The 20,359-nt window shown below is 35.9% G+C and overlaps 3 protein-coding genes across 6 annotated transcripts; 2 read left to right on the top strand and 1 right to left on the bottom strand.

Moving 5' to 3' along the window:
* Positions 1-206: 206 nt before the first annotated feature.
* Positions 207-5,562, top strand: LOC107958370 (oligouridylate-binding protein 1B). Of its 2 annotated transcripts, XM_016894124.2 has the most exons (13): positions 207-474; positions 1,865-1,926; positions 2,306-2,408; positions 2,566-2,642; positions 2,719-2,780; positions 2,886-2,973; positions 3,168-3,243; positions 3,339-3,369; positions 3,685-3,804; positions 3,960-4,045; positions 4,460-4,636; positions 4,988-5,222; positions 5,320-5,562. In XM_016894124.2, exons 1-13 carry the CDS (start codon positions 373-375, stop codon positions 5,328-5,330), a joined length of 1,230 nt encoding a protein of 409 aa, XP_016749613.1. In that variant the 5' UTR covers positions 207-372; the 3' UTR covers positions 5,331-5,562. The 2 variants fall into 2 exon arrangements, with proteins under 2 accessions (XP_016749613.1, XP_016749612.1); XM_016894123.2 differs by having other exon boundaries at positions 4,988-5,562.
* Positions 5,563-6,032: 470 nt separating this feature from the next.
* Positions 6,033-8,753, bottom strand: LOC107958371 (protein FLUORESCENT IN BLUE LIGHT, chloroplastic). Of its 2 annotated transcripts, none has more exons than XM_016894126.2 (5): positions 8,594-8,753; positions 8,132-8,292; positions 7,608-7,770; positions 6,849-7,169; positions 6,033-6,447 (listed from the first exon to the last, which is right to left on the bottom strand). In XM_016894126.2, the coding sequence occupies exons 1-5, from the start codon at positions 8,676-8,678 to the stop codon at positions 6,245-6,247; spliced, it is 933 nt and encodes a 310-aa protein (XP_016749615.1). In that variant the 5' UTR covers positions 8,679-8,753; the 3' UTR covers positions 6,033-6,244. The 2 variants fall into 2 exon arrangements, with proteins under 2 accessions (XP_016749615.1, XP_016749614.1); XM_016894125.2 differs by having other exon boundaries at positions 8,132-8,295; positions 8,594-8,737.
* Positions 8,754-11,657: 2,904 nt separating this feature from the next.
* On the top strand, positions 11,658-20,074 carry LOC107958373 (protein PHYTOCHROME-DEPENDENT LATE-FLOWERING). 2 transcript variants are annotated; one of them, XM_016894128.2, is made up of 12 exons: positions 11,658-12,372; positions 12,849-12,927; positions 13,042-13,106; positions 13,194-13,262; positions 14,261-14,341; positions 14,731-14,892; positions 14,980-15,078; positions 15,160-16,499; positions 16,827-17,029; positions 17,138-17,295; positions 17,914-17,952; positions 18,049-20,074. In XM_016894128.2, exons 1-12 carry the CDS (start codon positions 12,244-12,246, stop codon positions 19,621-19,623), a joined length of 3,999 nt encoding a protein of 1,332 aa, XP_016749617.1. In that variant the 5' UTR covers positions 11,658-12,243; the 3' UTR covers positions 19,624-20,074. The 2 variants fall into 2 exon arrangements, with proteins under 2 accessions (XP_016749617.1, XP_016749616.1); XM_016894127.2 differs by having other exon boundaries at positions 11,698-12,372; positions 16,827-17,047.
* The last annotated feature ends 285 nt before the right edge of the window (positions 20,075-20,359 follow it).

Here is a 20,359-nt window from a genome sequence, read left to right as displayed (position 1 = left end):
AGCTTTTATAATTTTCTAAGCCCTTATTGCCTACCTATTGGACATGGATTTTGTATTTTTCTTCGTACATAAAATAACCTGTCATAAATTAATGTGCACGTGTAACTTTACGATTTGTTTACAATAAACAATAAGAAGGTAAATTTCTAATTTTCCCACTCAATCATAATCCCGCTATAAATACTTTTTTCGGATCCAGTCATTTTCTCTCTTTAGAGGCTTTTTTGTTTCTTCCTCTTTTATTTTATTTTTCCTTTTCTCGGGGTCCCCTTACACTTCGAACCCTAGCAGAGAAGAAGAGAATAAAAAGGGGTTATTTCCTCGCATACCAAACATACAGATTTGTTTTTCCTTGAAAATCGCCGAGGAAAAATGCAGCACCTGAGGCTGAAGCAACAGCAACAAGCCCTGATGCAACAAGCTCTCCTCCAACAACAGTCTCTCTATCACCCTGGCATCTTAGCTCCTCCACAGGTTTTTTACTATTTTTTTACCTCATCTCTTTGATTTTTCGTCAATTTCTCTTTTCATTAAGTATCTGCTAGTTTTTGATCCGGTTTTCAGGAATATCTGTTTTTCTTTTTTTCGAAATCGTGTTTGGATCTTCGGGTTCGTGTTTGGTTTCTTGTTTTTGAATTGGTGGAGATTGGGTTAGTTTTTATATTTAATGCTGTGATGTTTGACCTTTGAAAGCTAAGCTTTTACTATCAACTTTGCTTGAATTCGATGGACCTTGCTCCTATTTCGCGATTTGAATATGATTTTCAAAAACAAAAGTTATTTTCTTGATTTTTGGTGGGAGACGTTTCTGGATTTGGTTTCCAGAAATGAGAAAGCCTGTGACTTTAACATGCTTCTTGTATAGAGTGAAGCTCATTGTTTTTGGTTTGAATTTTGATAAAAGATTGTTTTGATTCTGAATATTTTACATTTTCGTTTGCTTGAAGTTCAAATGTTGTTATTTCTCTTACACGAAGTTTAATGGGAAAGCTACTAGGTTCTCTGTTGTGTTGTCTTTTTCATTTACTTGTGGTTCTCACTTCTTTGATTTTATTTAGTTTACTGCTAATCTTAATCTTCATTTTGTTTTGCAAATGTTGAGAAATGATTTTGTTTGGATAATGTTTAGTTGCCATCTCTCTGGTACACATGCACAGTCAATTAGTCTTTTTGTCCATGTCATGTTTATATTTTTATATATCTTTATCTCTAGCTTGTAAATATTATATAAAAAAAGGTGCAGTTTATCTGTCTCTTGTTTGAGTATTGGAGTTTAAGGCGTGATTCCTGCATTTTGTTCTGGCAATTTTTAGGTTTATAGTGCTGAAATATAACAGTATGAAGCTAATTTATAAAGTCTATGGTGCTTTCGATGTATTTGCATACTTTCTGAGTTACATGTCCAACAGTCCATTCTGTTTGAATCATGCAGAAAAATATAGATTTGTTTTTCACTTTGGAGAGGGAGTTCAAGGAACTTTGGACTGCATTACCCTTGAATTTGGTCTGATCTGCAGACTATTGTTCTGCTGAAGTATGTCTTATTTAGATGAGGCTGAAATATTTTTTTTCCAATCGGCACTGAAAAAATGAAGGGGGAAAATGTGATAATAGTAAAAGCAAGAAAGTCTGTTGTCTTTTCAAGTGGAAAGTGTTGTCAAAGTAGGAGAAGTGATGCTCACATTTGTGATGGTTGTAGTTAGCATCTTGTATGTTCTTTTAGGTTGACTATTGGATTTCTTCAAAAACTCATCCTTTTTACTGGATAAGGAGGCTTTAGAATTGAGTTGAGTGGGACCTGACTTTTTTGTACATCGTTTCTTCTTTTCCCCTCTTTTTTATTTTTCACTTTTCTATTCTGCAGATAGAGCCAATCCCAAGTGGAAATCTGCCTCCTGGTTTTGATCCAAGTACTTGCCGCAGTGTGTGAGTGTTTGCCTAGATTTTTTTTTTTACTTCTTTTTCCCCTTTCTCCATTTTGTTTTGTTTGTATATTGTGAGTCGCTTATTTCCCCTTCTTGCTTAAGCACCTATCCTAGTCACTTCTGTGCTTATAACCGCATGAATTAGAGACACTTTCCTTCATGAGTCTGCTGATTGGATACGTTGCTATGACCCTCCGTGCAAAATTCTAAACTAATGGCTCTTTTAATTGATAGTTAAATGGTTTTTGGAATGTGATAGATGCTTGCATGTTCTTGCATCTTTTTAACAACTTAGAAAGTTACTTATATAGTTTTATTTATCTCTTCTTTTTTCTGTTTTTTCTTTAACTTTTAGTTTTTTTATTTTTGAGAAACTGCAGGTATGTGGGAAACATCCATTCACAAGTGACTGAACCACTACTCCAAGAGGTTTTTGCAAGTACTGGTCCTGTTGAAGGTTGCAAGCTTATCAGAAAGGAAAAGGTATTATTTTCAAGATTTTCCCTCTTCTTTTTTTCCCTTTATGTAGCTATGAGGGTGCACTAATTGTGCAATGGTTTTCTTGACTTTATCTCCCTTTTCCATTCACATACTGTTGTCAAATAATTGACAAATTTTCTTTCTCCTCCTACTGGAACAGTCATCATACGGATTCGTCCACTACTTTGATCGTCGATCAGCTGCTCTCGCTATATTGTCTCTAAATGGAAGGCATCTGTAAGCATTAACTTTTAATGTTTTCCTCTTTACTTTGTTTTGAGTCTGCTTTGACATCCTATCCTGTAATCTGCAGATTTGGACAGCCTATCAAGGTCAATTGGGCATATGCTAGTGGTCAGAGAGAGGATACATCAGGTTTTCACATTATCTTGTTTAGAAAATTTTGCTCAAGAATATTCACAATGCACTGAATTTTGTTTTTCCTAATTATACTTTTTGGTACTATCAAAATTGGTGCAGGCCATTTTAACATTTTTGTTGGGGATCTCAGTCCTGAGGTTACTGATGCAATGCTGTATGCATGCTTTTCTGTCTATCACAGTTGTTCGTAAGTGTGTTTTTTTTCTTTTTGATCTTGATTTAAATAAACACATTGCCACGAATCTAACTTATTAAAAGTGAATGCCTAAGCTATAAGGATGGTCAAATTTATTAGTAAAACTTGATTAATGTTTTTGTGTTGCTTACAGTAGTGATATATTAGTGTTAGAATTAACAAATTTGATGTCTTAACTGATTCAGGGATGCGAGGGTTATGTGGGATCAGAAAACTGGGCGTTCAAGAGGATTTGGGTTTGTTTCATTCCGCAGTCAGCAGGTACTGTTCCTTGGTTAAGGTTCTGTTGTCCCTTTCTCTTTCGTTATAATATTGTTTTGTCTATTGTTATTGACCTTTTTTTCCCCTTTGTTCAGGATGCACAAAGCGCAATTAATGACTTAAGTGGTAAGATTTTTGCCTCATCAAATAAAGCCGTTAGCTTCAAAACTTTTATTTTATATCTTTTATGCTTTAGAGTGTTCTTAATATGTTGCTGAAGTTCTTGTGCAAAAAGTCTTCCCTTTTCTCTTCCCTCTTATTCTTTCATGAATTTTTTTTTCCTGTAAAATCTCTGTGTAGAGTATTGATTCATTAGAATATTTTGGCGGAGTTGGAATAATTGTATTTAGTTCTACTTTTTAGACAAATGATCACTTGCATGGATTGCTGTTATTCAAATTGCAGTAAAAATTCAAATGTGCTTTTGATCTATTTTTCTAGGAAAGTGGCTTGGCAGTCGGCAGATCCGTTGTAACTGGGCAACAAAAGGTGCTGGTAGCAATGATGACAAGCAAAGCTCTGATGCGAAAAGTGTCGTTGAACTTACCAATGGTTCATCAGGTATGTTTGTTGTAGCAAGATTCTCTAAAAACATTCACATCAATAGCTACTTTGTTCAATAACTCAAATTATTAGTATTTTTGTTTTACCTTTTATGGATCTTCAAATTTGTGCCAAATGGGAAATAAACTTACATCTGTTACCTTGACATGCAGAGGATGGTAAAGAGACCACCAATAATGAGGCTCCCGAGAATAATCCTCAATATACTACTGTTTATGTGGGCAATCTTGCTCCAGAGGCAAGTAACTATATGCAACAGCTCTTCTAATTATTATTTTGCACATGGAAATTGGTGTCAAAATGGGTGTTACCAAGCATTATGTGAGCTTACTTTACATAGAACAAGTAAAATGGGCTTTTTTGACACTTTTAGGAAATCTCATTTTCTATACATGTAGAATACTAAATTTTATAAATTTCTACATGTCTTTTTGAAACTCAGCTAAATAAAAAGAATATTTGGTTTTTTACCTAACAATGCAAGCATCACAACCTATGACGGTATGATCTTGAAGTCTCTTTGATATATGGACCCCTAGAACCCCCATCTTGTAATGAAGTATATTGGAGAGTTGGACTTGTGCTCTGAGAATCATTCTTTAAATGAACATTTTAGGTTGTCCAATTAAACAATTGCTTTTTATTCCTGCAGGTCACCCAACTCGAACTCCACCGTCACTTCCATGCTCTTGGTGCTGGGGTGATTGAGGAGGTTCGGGTCCAGCGTGACAAAAGCTTTGGCTTTGTGAGATACAGTACTCATGCTGGGGCAGCTTTGGCTATTCAGATGGGGAACACTCAGTCATTTTTATGTGGCAAGCAAATTAAGGTTTGTTCTCTGTTTTTACTCAGAATTTGGATACTGTTTTGAGAAATGTACATATGTAACACTATGTATATTTGAAGTTTTTGGAGGATATTTTGGAAATTATGTGCATAATTTAGTATGTTCTTTAGCATTATTGACCTTTAAATCTCCTAAAATGAGTTGGATGACTGTTCTGGATGGTTGATGTTCTTTGGATACAATCTTGCTTGTCTATTACTTTCAAATATGAAAAAAAAAAGGTAAGAAAAATCTTGTGTGTCTACGAATAGTTATTTTGGTGACTTCCACTTAAAATAAAAAACTTTGGTCCTGGGATACTGAGAAATTGACATGTTGAATTTGTTTCTTAAGTGCTCTTGGGGCAGCAAGCCTACACCACCGGGGACAAGTTCAAACCCACTTCCCCCACCTGCAGCTGCACCTTTACCGGGCCTTTCAGCGATTGACCTATTAGCTTATGAAAGGCAACTTGCCATGAGCAAAATGGGTGGCGTTCATGCTCTAATGCACCCTCAGGGACAGCATCCTCTGAAGCAAGCAGCAATGGGAGTGGGTGCTGCTGGAGCAAGCCAGGCTATATATGATGGTGGGTTCCAGAATGTTGCTGCTGCCCAGCAGCTATTGTACTATCAGTAATAAAGATAGAGTTTGTGTGATAATATCCTTATTTCCTGCATTTGCAGGTTTTATTTGAGTTCTTAAGCATAAGATTTAGGAGAGGCTTTTTTTTAGCAGTGAAGCTGCATCCTGCTTTCATCTATAGCATATGGTTGCCTATTGTATCCATCTTTACTTATGTTTTGAGATTTTATTGAGTTTTAAACCCGGCTAGGAAAGCTTTTTAATGTATTCTCTCCTATATGTTTGATACGGTACGGACTGTTTCATTGGATATATATAAAGCATATTTATAGCTTTCTCTGGAATCTACTGCTACGTATTTAGTATTTCTTCTTTTCTCGACATATTGTTTGGAATTTAAACTTTTTCATCTTGGGCAATGTTAGGTGCTGAAGACTAAAGTTTTACGATGCGTTGTTTGAGTTTGTTTTAATTGTAGTTGTAAAAAGTTTGATTAATTATAATGCAAAATTTAATCAATACAGTACAGATTGATCGAAAAACCAGACACAAGTTGAACTAAAATCTCCAAGGAACAAGATAAAACTTGCGTAAGATATACACACGCAGTCAGGAGACTCATATGTCATCATTGCACTCGAACATTTCAGAGCTGATGGGGCACCAACGGGGCGGGGATTGACAAATTGACGGGCATTTTCTGTTGCATTAAGTAAAGGAAGCATTCCAGCTGTAATGCCCTATATGAATAATCATTAAAAATTTCAGAATCCGAGCAAACAGGGATGCCGAAGATTGGAGGAAACAAAAAGGGGAAAGTGAAATGGGTATTCTCTTTGGAAGAAACATGAGTTACAATGCATTATCCAACAAAATCAATTTCAGTGTCTGAGAGACTGCACTTAGCAACTAACAACAGTAATGCTAAGATGGGAGAAAAGGGGATGTCAGCAAGCTGTCTATAGTCTCTATAATTATTTAGAAATACATTAAAAGGTGGTAGAACTGGTGGATTATGCAGCTTCATTAGTCTGTTTCCAACCTAGCAATATATTTGTCATAGAAAATCCCTGCTTTCTCAAGGTCTCCTAGCTCGGTGTAGCAGTCAGCAATTGCTCCATAAGCTTCTGTATTTCCAGAGTCTTCTCCTTCTCGATCAGATATTGCTAAAACCATTGAGTGGTATTTAATGGCTTCTTGATATTTGCCTTGCCTTTGCAACGAGGCACCTGAAATCAATCAAACTTAACTGTTAAAAGTTTCTGCTACCCTTCATGGAAAGGGATCCCAGCTATAAGAAAAGAAGTTTTTTGCATCACTCCCCAGAAAGAAACACATAAATTAATTAGCTGGTACAAGTTTTAAGGGCTTTACGATTCATCGCTTTATGCTTTAGCACTGCCACTTGGTACAAAAAAGTGACATGGGATTTCCATTGATACCAAATATAAGATTCATAATGAAGTCACTTCTCTGAGTAGATTGATGCACACAGATCCAAGGGAATTCCACAAGGTATCATAATCCTTATCTCTATTTAGCCACTTGGTTTGGCTCAAACCATAAGCATTTTACCATACTAAATTAGGAATAGAGACTAGACAGGCAAATAAATGGAGAAGATACAGACCTAAACCCCTGGCAGCCTTCTTCTCCTCGATAGGATCTTTTAGACTCGTAGCAAGCTCCAGTGCTGTCTTAAACTCCAGAAAAGCCTTTTCAAGTTCTTGATTTCTTAAAAAGTTCTTCCCGCTCTTCAGTCGAGAAATCAACTCTTCCTTTCTTGGGTCGACAATTACTTCCTTTTCTGATATTCTACCACCGATGGGAGCATAACTCAGGCTGGGAGCATATGACTCTATCTTAGCCTGCCTTCTTAGAGCAGCATTGATCTGGCGCAGCTGCTCATTCACTCGCTGCAGCTCCCCTTTCCTCTGCCGTGCAAGCAATCCTGAGGTGCAAAGTGGATGATCAAAAACAAAAAAAATCCAAGATAATGTAAAACAAGGCATTGAAAGTTCATTTTCATTAGTTATATAGACTGCTCAGAATAGATTCCTGTGTTTAAAAGCGGAAATTGTGTAGTTAGATGTTTCGGTCACATTTCAAATTGGTATTCCCAACTGAAAACAGCTATCTTATTTCTGGGCTTCTGCACGAGACAAGTTCTCTAACATTTTAAATCGGCCATTTAAAATCTCTTTGCAGGATATGTTGGGATCAATCCAGTTCTAGGTATTTTAGGATAACAATTTCTTCAAGCACATCAAATACAGTTTGAACAACGAAAAATATCAATAGCTGGCTGTATTTGAATTGCTGTACGTTCATTTGAAAAGCACACAAAGTAGCATGCCATTATGGACCAGAACCAAAGGTAAAAAGATACCTCCAACTGTGGCACCAATAAGGGCTACAAATAGCAGTAAAGGCATGTTGAAAAAGGAGTTATCAGCTTCACAAGTTTCTGCCAGGGCTTTCATTGGAGCAGTAAATATCAAAATGTTGGCGGCAAGAAATGCTGTCACCGGAACTCTTAACCAAAATCCTCCCTGTCCCAGCATCATCAACTTCAATCCATTAGAACAGTTGAGTGAAAAAGGAGAAAATCATGTTAATTTTCAACGAGTGATTTGATACACCATAAATGGCCAAAATACAAGTAGTTTAGACATATGGATCTATCTTGAACTACAAATATTGAAATTTAAGCATTCTATAAATCTTATCATGTCCAAACAATATATATATTCACTAGCCTAAAGGTGATCGCGTAGCTTAGATTCTTAGAATCATATCAAATAAACTTAAAATAAGAAGCTAACTGCTTGGACTTTGCTAGAATCATATCAAATAACCAGGATCAGAAATAATAATAGCAAATAAAGCTGTCCAGAGGACTCACCATCATACCTCAAGTGCATTTAACTCATCATAATGTGATGAAATCCGCTCCAAGAGCCTCTTTCCCTCTGGCATTTGGCAGCATAGCAAGGACTGTTTACCCCTTTCTCGCAACCGATGATGAGTCTCAACTGCTCCATTAACATCTTCAAAGGGTTGTCCAAAGTTTCCTACTTTACATGCAAAAGATGCTAAAAGATTATTATATAACCACAGTTCACTCCACCATTAACTCAATTCTATAAGTCATTTGAGTCACTGTTTGAAACTTCTCCATCCCTTATTTAATCATTCTTCAAATACCCATTTCAAAACCTCACATTTATATCCAGTTTTGCATCAAAATTCAGTTTTTTGGGGGGATAAATACATGAACGAAGAGCATATTGCTAAATGAAAAAGAAACCTAAAGCTTACATTAAAAAGCAAAGAAGAGTAAAACAAAAATGAGAAGATGAAGTGATTACTGACCAGGAAATTGGGTTCTGCCGAAGAGTGGAGATGGAAGGGAGCATGGGCGAGTGAGGAAGCAAGAGAAATGGATTATCTTTGCCATTGCTTTGGATAAAAGTTCGATTTTCCCCAAAGCGAAGTGTTTTATATGGTATGAGCAGCGGAGGACATATATGACCTTAGAATTTTATAAAAATAACACTCATGTCATTCATTATAATTCTGATTAATCAGCGGATAAATAAAATCTCCAATAATAAAACAGGAGCAAAACAGACCATTAAACCAAATTCCAATGAACTCAAATTTCGAGAAGCTCAAATCAGGTGGCGGCCCTGTAATATAATACCCTTTTTTATTGTTAGCTCCAAAACCTTGTTCCAACAAAAGCCTGGAATCACTCAATACCATATATGTTCTTCCCTTTTAGAAGCTTCTTGATGCTCACATTGAGTTTTCCGGGTACCAACTTTTAAGTTCTTGCTCTTACATCATACTATAACACAAGCCTCCTATATCTCGCCGCAATTTCAAGTGCAATTCTCTTCTTGAGTGCCTTCTATTATAACTGTATCGAATCAGATTTTGATTAACATCAAAGAACAAGAACTTGGTGACTTTTACTATATGGAACCGAGTAAAATAGCAAATATCAGTCTAGCATGGATATTGCAATCGCAGAGATGGTGCACAACATCTAAGATGCTTTTCAATGTCTTGTTTGCATGCTCTTTTATAGACAAGTGCAGTTTGATGTATAAGATGAGCAAAGGCAAGGCATAAATACATACATACATACATACATACCTGTGTTATTGATACATTTGACGTGGTCTGCAAAATCTGGTGGCATGTTTGTAAAGTATCAATTCCCTCAAGCTGATGGTCAATTGGTATAATGCAAATAGAGTATTACTAATTTAAGAAACCAAATTTAACAGTATAAGATGAAAATAGAGATGATATGAAATTTGAATTATCAATTACTTATTGCAAATATATTACTAATTTATTGTATACACATATCCACCAATTAATTTATGTTTAATTAAAATATACTAATATTTTAAATAAAATTTATAGATAATATGAATAAAATTTATTATTGTAATTATATTACTAATTTATTGCATATCCATGTGCACGGGTTGATATTGAGTTTTAGACTTAATTAAGTTTTTATTTTAAAATGTTTAAATTTGATTTTGAGAAAACAAAAATTAATGAACCCCGTATGTTGGCCTTATAAGTAAGTTGTTCACTACTCCAAGTGTGGTCTGAGTTTGAATTGTACTAGTAGCACTTCCTCTTGTAATTATATATATATATAAAAAACAAAGCAAAAACTAATAATATAATTACAATAAACAATGTATGTAATTTTATGGGAAATTAAATAATATGTTTTCATGAAATGGTAGAATTTGATAATAACTTAAATTATATGCATAAATTACGTTTGCAACATTAATTATTAATTATAATTTATACAATTATGAAATATGAAAAATTTTTATTATTGTAATTATATCAGCAATTTATTGCATACCGGCGTGCACGGGTTAATATTGAGTTATAGACTTAATTAATTTTTTTATTTTAAAATGTTTAGGTTTGATATCAAGAAAACAGAAATTAATAATATATTTGCAATAAATAGTGTATGTAATTTTATGGTGAAATAAAAATATGTTTTCATTTTCAAAAAAAAAAGCTTTAATGAAATTGTAGAATCTGATAACTTCTTAAATTATATATTTGCAACATTGATTATTAATTACTTCAATTATAATTTATACAATTATGAAGAATTAATTATTTTGTCACAAATAATTTTTCTCTAAACCCTAAAAATCTCACATTATTTTAAAATATAAATAAAGTGCCTAATTGAATTAACTTCCAATGTGTGATATAGTTTTTAATTTTTAAATTTTTATGAAAAATTATTATAATTAAAAGTAATAAAAAGAAGTTTATTATGAAAAATATTACGAGAAAGATTAATTGAAAAAAAGTCATATAAATTTGTAATATACATATAATAATTAAGTTATGCTTAAAATAAATTATCTAATATAATTTAAAAAGGCAAGGAATAGAATAGTAATTTACTTTAATGTGAAAATAAATGTTTAAAATGTGAAGTACTAAGTGTTAAAAAAACTGTAATGTAAACACATTTATTTATTTATTTAAAATTGCATGAACATTGTTGTCAATATAAAAAGACGTGGGTTCGAATGAGTTGAAGAGAAATTTCCTCCTACTTATATCAAAAGGTTAAAAATGATCTATCATTAAAAAAATGAATTCAAAGAAAGATGAAACAAGTTTTTAACTATTTAAAAAAATTAGAATTTTATGATTAATTTTATATATTTTAATTAAAATTTTAAATTTTATGAAATCTTAGCACACGCATATGTATGTAAAAATAATAAATTTAGAAGATAGATGCGTGTTTAAAAAAATAACATATAATAAATAATGAAATATATAGTTTAAAAATAATTAATCATAATAATATATGAAATATGTATAATGTTAAAATAAAAAATCAAATTAAAAGTAATACGATTTTATTCTAAATATATGATTTCCACCTGTATATGTAATGAGACTAGACCTTTTATCTCGCAATCCATGCGGTATTAGACGATCCATTCGCTTCAAATGTGCCTAAGTTAGCCTAGCTATTATAAAATGAGGATCCTCATAGAATTTTTCTAAGGCACTGAAATATAGAGGAAGCAAACTCTAATCGAAAAGTAACAAAGAATAGAAAAATCTCTATTTATAGTTGAACTCCCCAAAATCAATGGTATAAGATTGGAGTCTATTTACAATTAAAAAAATTAAACTCTACACAATTTTATCCTTTTAGAATTTATACTAAAATTTCTCCACGAATTTTATGAATTAAATCAATTTATGTAGATCAAATGAGTCTATTTAATAAGTTGACCTTTATAAATTATTCTGTGCACAATAACCATAAATTTTGAGCTACGACATATGACGTATATGCGTAAGATAAAAGCTCTAGTATAAAAAATATGTAATTTATCGAAACTAAGATAGAAATAAAATTATCCACAAGTGATGGAAAGTAGTAGAATGAATTTCTTCTCCATTCATTTGAACTAAAATCAATATTATTGAAAAGGGTTGGGCTTGAGTATGAAAAATTCATGTAAAATCGGGTCGTTTGTTCGGGTATAAGTCAGAAGCGGACCAAGGTCTATCTCTTTGTCTTTCCCATAAAATCCAATTGCTCTTTTTAACACAGTTTCTAAGTTGGGATTCTCAGAAAGGATTCTGAGTTTCGAAACTGTTTGGTCGCATCAGGAGAACTTATTAACATTTGTTTCACTTTGGGTTTTTTCTTTCTTTCTTTTTCCCCCAAAAATTGTCTTCCTTTAAGTTCCTTGGTTTTTTTCTCATCCAAACACGTCCTTATAGTATTTCATTAATACCCATCAAGTTTTTCTTTTTACGAATTTGTTAATATTTTTTTTCTCGAATATTTACTGAAAAACGCAATCTGGGCTCCTAATTGTGTGAAGTCTCAATATTTTCCTAATTTTCTCTTGATCCAAACAAAAACCCTTTGAAGGTCAATTTTCTCATGGTTTAATTCTGATACAGTAGATAATAGTTTTTACATGGGTGTTTCGTTTAAGGTTTCAAAAACCGGTACTAGGTACAAGTCTAAGCCTTGTCTTCAATCGGAGGCTTCAGTTGATGTTGTCTCCGAGAATTCTAAAGAGAGCTCACGGCCTAGAAAGCTCCAGGTAATTTCTATATTTACCCATTGGCTCTTTACGTTGTTGATAGAAAAATAAACTATTGTTAAAAAGGAGAAATCTTGATGGAAGGATAATTCCGCGTCTGTTTCTTTGTTTCGCTGAACAGATCCTGCTGCTGCTACCACTTTCACTTTTTTAAAAAATACAATCATTATAATTGTACTTTTATTCTGTATAACTAGATTTTTACTTATTGGTTGGTGATCGAAGTAGAAGCTAGGGATATATTGAATTGCTGAAGTGTTTAATAAAATAGGTACTGTAGTTAAGGTTTGTATAGTTTTAACTTTTTTTTCTTAATTTTCTTAATAATTGGTATAAGCTCTGATTTTAGTATAATTTCTTAGTTTGATTCACATCCCACAATTAGAGGAGGAATAGAGAAAATAAATTAGTTTCTTTTCTTTTCTTTTTTGTGATATTGTCTGATTATATGGATTTTTTTGTGTTGATCTGTCTAGGGTGATGTTGAAGGCGTTGAGCGTGTTCCTGGGGTGTTTCAATCAATTAATTCTGATGAAACGGTTCGTGTTCCTGCAGGTTAGACTCAATACCTCAAAAGTAGTTTGGGTTTTGTTTTCATTTTCTGCCCTCCAGATAGTTGATAATGTTTGAATTGTGCGTTGGTTTGTTTGTTCTTCCTTGTTTTTGCAGATCATGAGATTTCCTTCACCTTGAATCTTTACCCAGATGGCTATTCTATCGGAAAGCCCCAAGAGGTTCTATCTTTTGTTTGCTAAAATGACAGATTCTTTTGTTTCTACCTTGCAAGTCACTTTAAGTTAAAGCAATTGTTGAATTTTCAGGAGGCTTTGCATACTGTTCCAGATGCTCCAAAGCATCCATATGATAGGTCCTCTGAAACTCTCTTCTCAGTAAGTGTTTAATGGAATGTATATATTTTTCAGTTTTCAGTTTCTGTCTATTTGAAATTATCTTTCATCTTCATTGTTTTTCCTATGTTGTTGTAAGTTGGGGTCTTTTAATCAAATATGTTTGAGTCCACATCGGAGAAATCTTCAATTTACATGGTTTGATCAACAAAGGTCTTTGATGTGGTTGGCAAAGAAATTTGTCTTACCTTCATTGAGCCTTGGTGGGTGGGGTAGCATGATCTCCGTTTTCCATGTTATAGTTCATTCTTTGCATCAATTTTCTGTAAATGGTGGGTGACTAGTGGTTTGTCCTGTGACCATGTTCGGTTTTAATGATCTGAGGAAGCATTGTTCAAAGATACCTGGCCATGGTTCTTTGTTGCCTGGCAACCTGACTTAACCCTCAGCTATTTTGCCTGGGATTCACTCATTCATAAGTATTCTTCAAAAGATAGGAGAAATTGACCTTCGAAAAATGTTAAGTTTGCTTGTTTCTTAATTTTGATATTTTGAAAAAAATTCTTCTTATCCACCAGAACAATATATTTTTAGGGGGAAAAAGGACTTTCATTGATGCAGAAACCATGGTCTTTTCGATTTTTTAAGCATGATGGAAAATTTGCTACATTTTAGCCATTTATTCATGTCTAGTCAATTATGATTTTGCTTTTTACTATTTACTTTTAATTTTTTTACCGATACCTAAGTTAAAAGGAAAAGACAAAAAGCAAGTAGTAAAAGTGACATCCAAATCGAATCTTTGTGATTTTGATTTGTTTGTTGGTCGAGTTAACCCACCCATCTCTCAGAACTTGGTTTGAGAAATGAAATCATTGGGGGTTTAGGAAGAATTTTGTCTTAATTTAATGGGGCTATTACTTGATATTTCCTTGAAACTGCACTGTTATTATTACTCCAATTTGCTTTTACCAAAATTTTTCCTCTAACCAGAAGCTCTACTTTCAAGTTCTCTCAATTGTTTCTGAATGTGCTTGTAGGCAATTGAATCTGGCCGATTGCCAGGAGATATTTTGGATGATATACCTTGCAAATATGTTGATGGAATGCTTGTATGTGAGGTGAGTTATAAATTTGTCGTACTTCATATTCTAGGCCATCCATTGAATCTGTGCCACTTCCTTCCAGTTACTACATGTCTTAACACGTACAAAAGCAAGTCTCACTCACCTAAACTGCCCATAGTGCAGTCTGTGACAAAGATTGTTCTCACAAATTACTCACAAGATCACCATCTCTACTGTTTTTTTTTCCCTTCTCTATCTAGTTTCCCACCTTTGTTAGTTTGTGCTCAATTAACTTTTGACTTGTTTGTTGGTGTACCTGAGAGAGAGCTTTGGGTGTATTGGTTTGTGCTTATTTAAATACTTGCCATCTGTAACTATTAGATCATAGATATTGGGAATATAATGTAATCATATTTAAAATTTATGTTTTTTTTCTTTTTAAGGTGCGTGATTACCGGAAAGTTACACCTCAACAAGGACCTAACACCCCACCTATTGATGGATCCCCTATCATCAATAAAGTGTGCCTTAAGATGTCTTTGGAGAATGTAGTGAAGGATATTCCATTGAGCTCAGATAATTCATGGACATATGGTGATTTAATGGTACATACAGACAGCTTTCCCTTATTTCGAAGTTGGCTGCTTTACATGTTGCAAAGAATTTATGCATTTAATTCTTTTTGACTGCAGGAAGCGGAGTCTCGGATATTGAAAGCTTTGCAACCACAACTTTGTTTAGATCCTACCCCCAAACTGGACAGACTTTGTACTAACCCTGTTCCAACTAAGGTAATAAGTTCAGAAAGTAATGTGTATTTCTTCTACTTTGAGCATCCATTTGTGTCTTTCTTAACCATTACCGAATTGCAGCTTGACCTTGCTTCATGTAGTTTGCGGAGAAAGAGATTGAGGCAAACTCCAGAAGTTACAGTCACCTCTACTAGTAAGTTCAATGCCAAGAAGGTTGGCAGGTTGAGAGAGGCTGGAATTGTTTCAGGGAGTTTGATGCTACAACAGGAAAATCTGATTCCTCAAAATATTGGTTCAAGCAATATTTTGGCATTAAGGCCTAAAATTTTTGTGCAAGATTCCTCTGTTTCTGCACTTCCCATGTCATCTCAGTCACCAAGGTATCCAATGGGGCTTATGAATTCTAGAAGCATGCAGGATCATGGATCTAGCTCTGTTGTCAGTGCATCAGCTGCCTCCCCTGTTGGGCAGGACATGCCAATGTCATATGCTGACAGCATAAACTCTGGTGCTTCTTTTCTTGGGAAGCGGGAGAATGCAGATGGTCCAATGTCACCCCTATCTGGCCTTAGTAAAAGAACTAGGCTTAATGCTGTTGGACCAGATGGGATTCCACGGCATCAAGTTGGGACACATATGGATGGCCTGCATGGACAGGATATGAGCTGGAAGAATATGTTACTTCCCCAGCAATCAATGGCTAGAGGAATTCAGTATGCAAATGCGGGCATGCAGAAGTATCCTCAGCAGGTTTTTGAAGGGGTTTTGAATCAGGAGGCTGGTGCAATGCCATTTGCTGCAGGACAGCAAGCATTGAGATACAGTGCCAAGGAAGAGCCATTTGATCCTACTGACAAGTTGGATGGCTCTGAGCTCAACCGGGAAGCTGATGCAAACCATTTGGACCCACAGCAGAGGCTTCAACCAAGATCATTCCATGGATTTGCAAGACCTGGTTTCTCTCAAACACCTTGGAACAATATTAATCAGCATGTTGAGAAAGATGCGAGAAAAGAAGAACAGTTCCAGAAAAGGAAATCAGTGCAAAGTCCACGTTTATCAGGTGGGGCTTTGCCTCAATCTCCGTTATCAGCAAAATCTGGGGAATTTTTAGGTGGTCCTGTAGGACCTCACTTTGGACCTGTTGCGGCAACCACTTCCCTTGGAGCAACTGTAAAGGAGAAGGGAGCTGTTAACTCAGTACCTGCTGTTGGAGGTACCCCATCTCTGACTTCAAGTGCAAATGATTCTATGCAACGGCAGCACCAGGCTCAAGCTGTTGCTAAGCGAAGATCTAATTCCCTCCCTAAGACCCCTGCAATCAATACGGTTGGATCTCCTGCAAGTGTTAGCAATATTAGTGTTCCATTAAACGCTAGCAGTCCTTCTGTTGGAACCCCACCTTCGGCTGATCAATCAGTGCTTGAAAGGTTCTCAAAGATTGAAATTGTAACTATGAGGTATGATGCCAATGAATTATTTATCCATTGGAGTTTTTTGATTGATTTCTAGCCTTGGAAAAAGTAAGTTTGTGTTTCCATGCTGTATATAGTGTTAGCATCATCCTTTCAAACTTTACAGCAGGCTAGTGCTACCTCTTCTTTATATGAAACTTGCTCTACTTGCTTTTTTTAATTTGTCCTGCTGGACAGTGAATTCCATAACATGAAAGTAGGCACCTGCTTGGTTATGTTGTTCGTTGTTTTCAAGAACTAAAATTCATGTCTTGACATTTGCTGTTAAAAGTTGTATAGACGGCTTTATTCATGTTACGGTTCCAATTGCAGGTGTCAACTCAACAGAAAAAAGAACAAGGCTGATGAGTATCATGTCCGGAAACCCAGCACACATTCTCCTCAACTAGTATCAGCCTTTCTAAGCAATTTTTCCAGTAACGAGGATTTCAAAGACGAGTCGAAGCCATTATCAAAATCACTTTTTGGTGGCAGTGTGAATACCTATAAGACAAGAATCTTGAATTTTGTGCAGGGTGAGCGTGTTGTTCAAGGTTTGCTTTCTTGCTATTTGTCAGGTTCTGGTCCTTCAAAAATATTTACAGTTCATTTCCCTTGCTTTTAACTTTGCTCTGCTTTAACAGGGAATCTCGTTTCTCTAGTTCCTAGGGCAAGAACTAGAATGATTATGTCTGAGAAACCAACTGATGGGACCATAGCAATGTTTTATGGATACATAGATGATGGTGATATTCTTAGTGTAGAGGATCATATTCCTCATCTTCCTACGCTTCCCAATACTGTGAGTTTACTTGTTGCTGAAAGATGAATATGCCTTTTAGACAATTAAAAACTGTCTGGCCCTGGGTGGTAAAAGCAAATCTCTGCCAGTAATTTATTTGAGTTTTTTGCTAGTTTTTCCCTCTTTCTACACTCACCTCTCCTAAATTTTGATTGTGGTGCTTCTGGGTGCTTACTGGTGTCTTGAAAACATATTATCTTTGGTGCTCATTCAACTTATTGTTAGTTTTCATTTGCTCATCCTGGAGATTATCAGGGTCTAACCGTCAACAAATCTAACTTCACTTTCCTGTGAATTTAGATATTCCGCACCATGTTCTTTTTGACTCATGTTCCCTTTTGGAGCCTACGTTGTGTTCTGTTTAAACTCCGATGCGGATTTTAACTATGTTGAGAAGACAAGGACTGTCAGTTATGCCTTGTTTTCTATAGAATGTTTCTCTTAGGCTGGTATTTTAATATTAAGCTAAAGGGATAATCATAACAATACTATGAACATCTGCTACACTGCATTTTGAAGTTTGTACAATTAAACCTTTATATCTTCTACTTTTCTTATCCATGCAAGAGTGAGTTCATTGTTGTTCTGACATGTTCACCTCATTAAATCCTGTAACAGCACATGGCAGACTTGCTTGCAGCACAGTTCTGTTCACTGGTATGTTAGCTGAACAGTCTTTGATATTCAGGGTTTGAGATTTTTTAGGTTACAATTATGATTTTGCTTCCATTTTATTTGAACTTGTTCATGCAGATGGTGCGTGAAGGACATCACCTTGTGGAAGATGATGTTCAGGCAAAACCAACAGGTGTGCTTGCCTCGAGCAGTCAACCAAATTCTACTGTAACATTTCCCAACAATTCTGCATCCGATATGCAGCAGTATGCCGAAAATGTTGCAGGTCAGGCAACCAATGAAGTGGCAAAGCAGAATAGCAGTAACAATATGTCTATAAATCCATCTTCGAGTGCTCTAGGAAACACAAGGATGTTACCTCCTGGAAACCCTCAGGCCTTACAGATGTCTCAAGGACTTCTGTCTGGGGCTTCAATGCCTGCAAGGCCATCGCAACTAGATCCACAACCACCACATCAACAGCCACAACAACCACAACAGCAGCAGCAAAGTCAACACTCCTTGCTTCAACAACAGCATCAGCAGTTCCAGAGATCACCAATAATGCTTGGATCAAATCCTCTCTCACACTTGAATGCCATTGGGCAGAATTCAAACATGCAGTTCAACAATCAAATGGTCAACAAATCTTCAGCTCTCCAACTTCAGATGATGCAACAGCAGCAGCAGCAGCGGCAATTGCAACAGCAGCAGCAGCAACCACAGCAGCAGCAGCAAATGCAGAGGAAAATGATGGGGATAAGTGCAGCTGTAGGTATGGGAAACATGGTCAGGCCTGGGAGCATAGGCAATGCCACTGGTATTGGAGGTGTGAGGGGAATGAGTGGAACAGGAATATCAGCTCCAATGACTGGTATTTCTGGCATGGGAAATGTGGGTCAAAATCCAATTAATCTTCAAGGTGCAAATATTACCAATGCGTTAACCCAGCAGTTTCGGTCTGGAGCACTATCGTCTCAAGCTGCTCTGATTTCAAAATTTAGGATGGGTCGAGGAAACATGTTAGGCGGTCCTCAATCAAGCATAGCTGGAATGTCTGGACCCAGACAGATGCATCCAGGTTCTGCTAGTCTTTCTATGCTGGGCCAAAATCTGAACCAGGGTAACATTAGTTCGATGCAAAGGAATCCTATGGGGTCCATGGGTCCTCCAAAAATGATGCCTGGGATGAACCACCTTTACATGAACCAGCAGCAACAGCAGCAGCAGCAGCAGCAGTTGCAATTGCAGCAGCAGCAGCAACAACAGCAGCAGTTGCACTTGCAGCAGCAGCAGCAGCAACAACAACAGCAGCAGTTGCAGTTGCAGCAGCAGTTGCATCATCAGCAACAACAGCTGCAGCAGCAGCAGTTACAGCAGCAGCAGCCACAGCAGCAGCAGCAGCAGCAAGAAACAACTTCACCACTACAGGCTGTCGTTTCACCTTCACAGGTAGGCTCACCATCACCCATTGGAATTTCACAATTGAACCAGCAACCTCAGCAACTGCAGGCCCAGCAACAGGCCAGCCCACAACAAATGAATCAAAGGACTCCCATGAGTCCCCAACTGAGCTCAGGTGCTATTCATGCACTAAATGCTTGTAACCCAGAGGGCTGTCCAGCTAGCCCCCAATTGAGCTCCGTCAGTAGCATCACAAATTCTCCTATGGAGCTAGGTGGGAATAAAAGCAACTCTGTTGGGAATACATAACATGTTCTCTGCACTATCATCTTATACTAACTCTAGAGCCCCTCTGCTTCAAGCTATCCCCAGTGGAAGAACCTGTAAAGCTAATTTTGCAGACAGTTCAGCATCAGTTGGTGAAAGCAGTTCGGTTAATTTTTGATAAGTTTGAAAGCCAATACTTGAGCTGCCATGGTGCCAATTCATTACCAAACGGTTTACAATGGTGTGCAGTTTCCCCATCTAAAATCCTAGAATTTCCAAGTTTTGGTATATGTATAACTAAGTTTGTACCACTAGAGTACTTGGCTTAGTTGGTGTGTCTATTTTCTATATTAAGATGTGTTTGAAATTGAATCCCGTCTTCTCAAAAAAGTACATTTCACAGGTACTATAAATTGTAGACATTTCATTTATATTCCGACAGTGCTTAGAGTAGCGGTTTTTTCAATTCCTGAAGTAGAACCATTCCTTGGAACAGATGAATGGCAAGGAACCTTATTCAATTCTTTTTATGACAGATTAGCTTCTTGTTTTTTAACAAATCTACCATTAAGAGCATGAGTCACCTCCAAACCATGGTGAACTAATGTCTCGCATTGGTTCAGTATGGAAACGGAAACAATAGTATGCTAATGCCAGGTTTTTTAGCAAAGCCATGAGCTAACAAAGATGTTTCTAGCTTTAGAAGTACAAGCGCAGGTGATCTAACGCAAATGTTTTTATTCAGAATCTAGTTTCTGCTTCTAGTTTAAGAAAAATT

This window comes from Gossypium hirsutum, chromosome A05, assembly GCF_007990345.1.
Source record: "Gossypium hirsutum isolate 1008001.06 chromosome A05, Gossypium_hirsutum_v2.1, whole genome shotgun sequence".
NCBI lineage: Eukaryota > Viridiplantae > Streptophyta > Magnoliopsida > Malvales > Malvaceae > Gossypium > Gossypium hirsutum.
The sequence above is the reverse complement of the archived record's forward strand: the minus strand, read 5'-3'. Positions and strand labels throughout refer to the sequence as shown.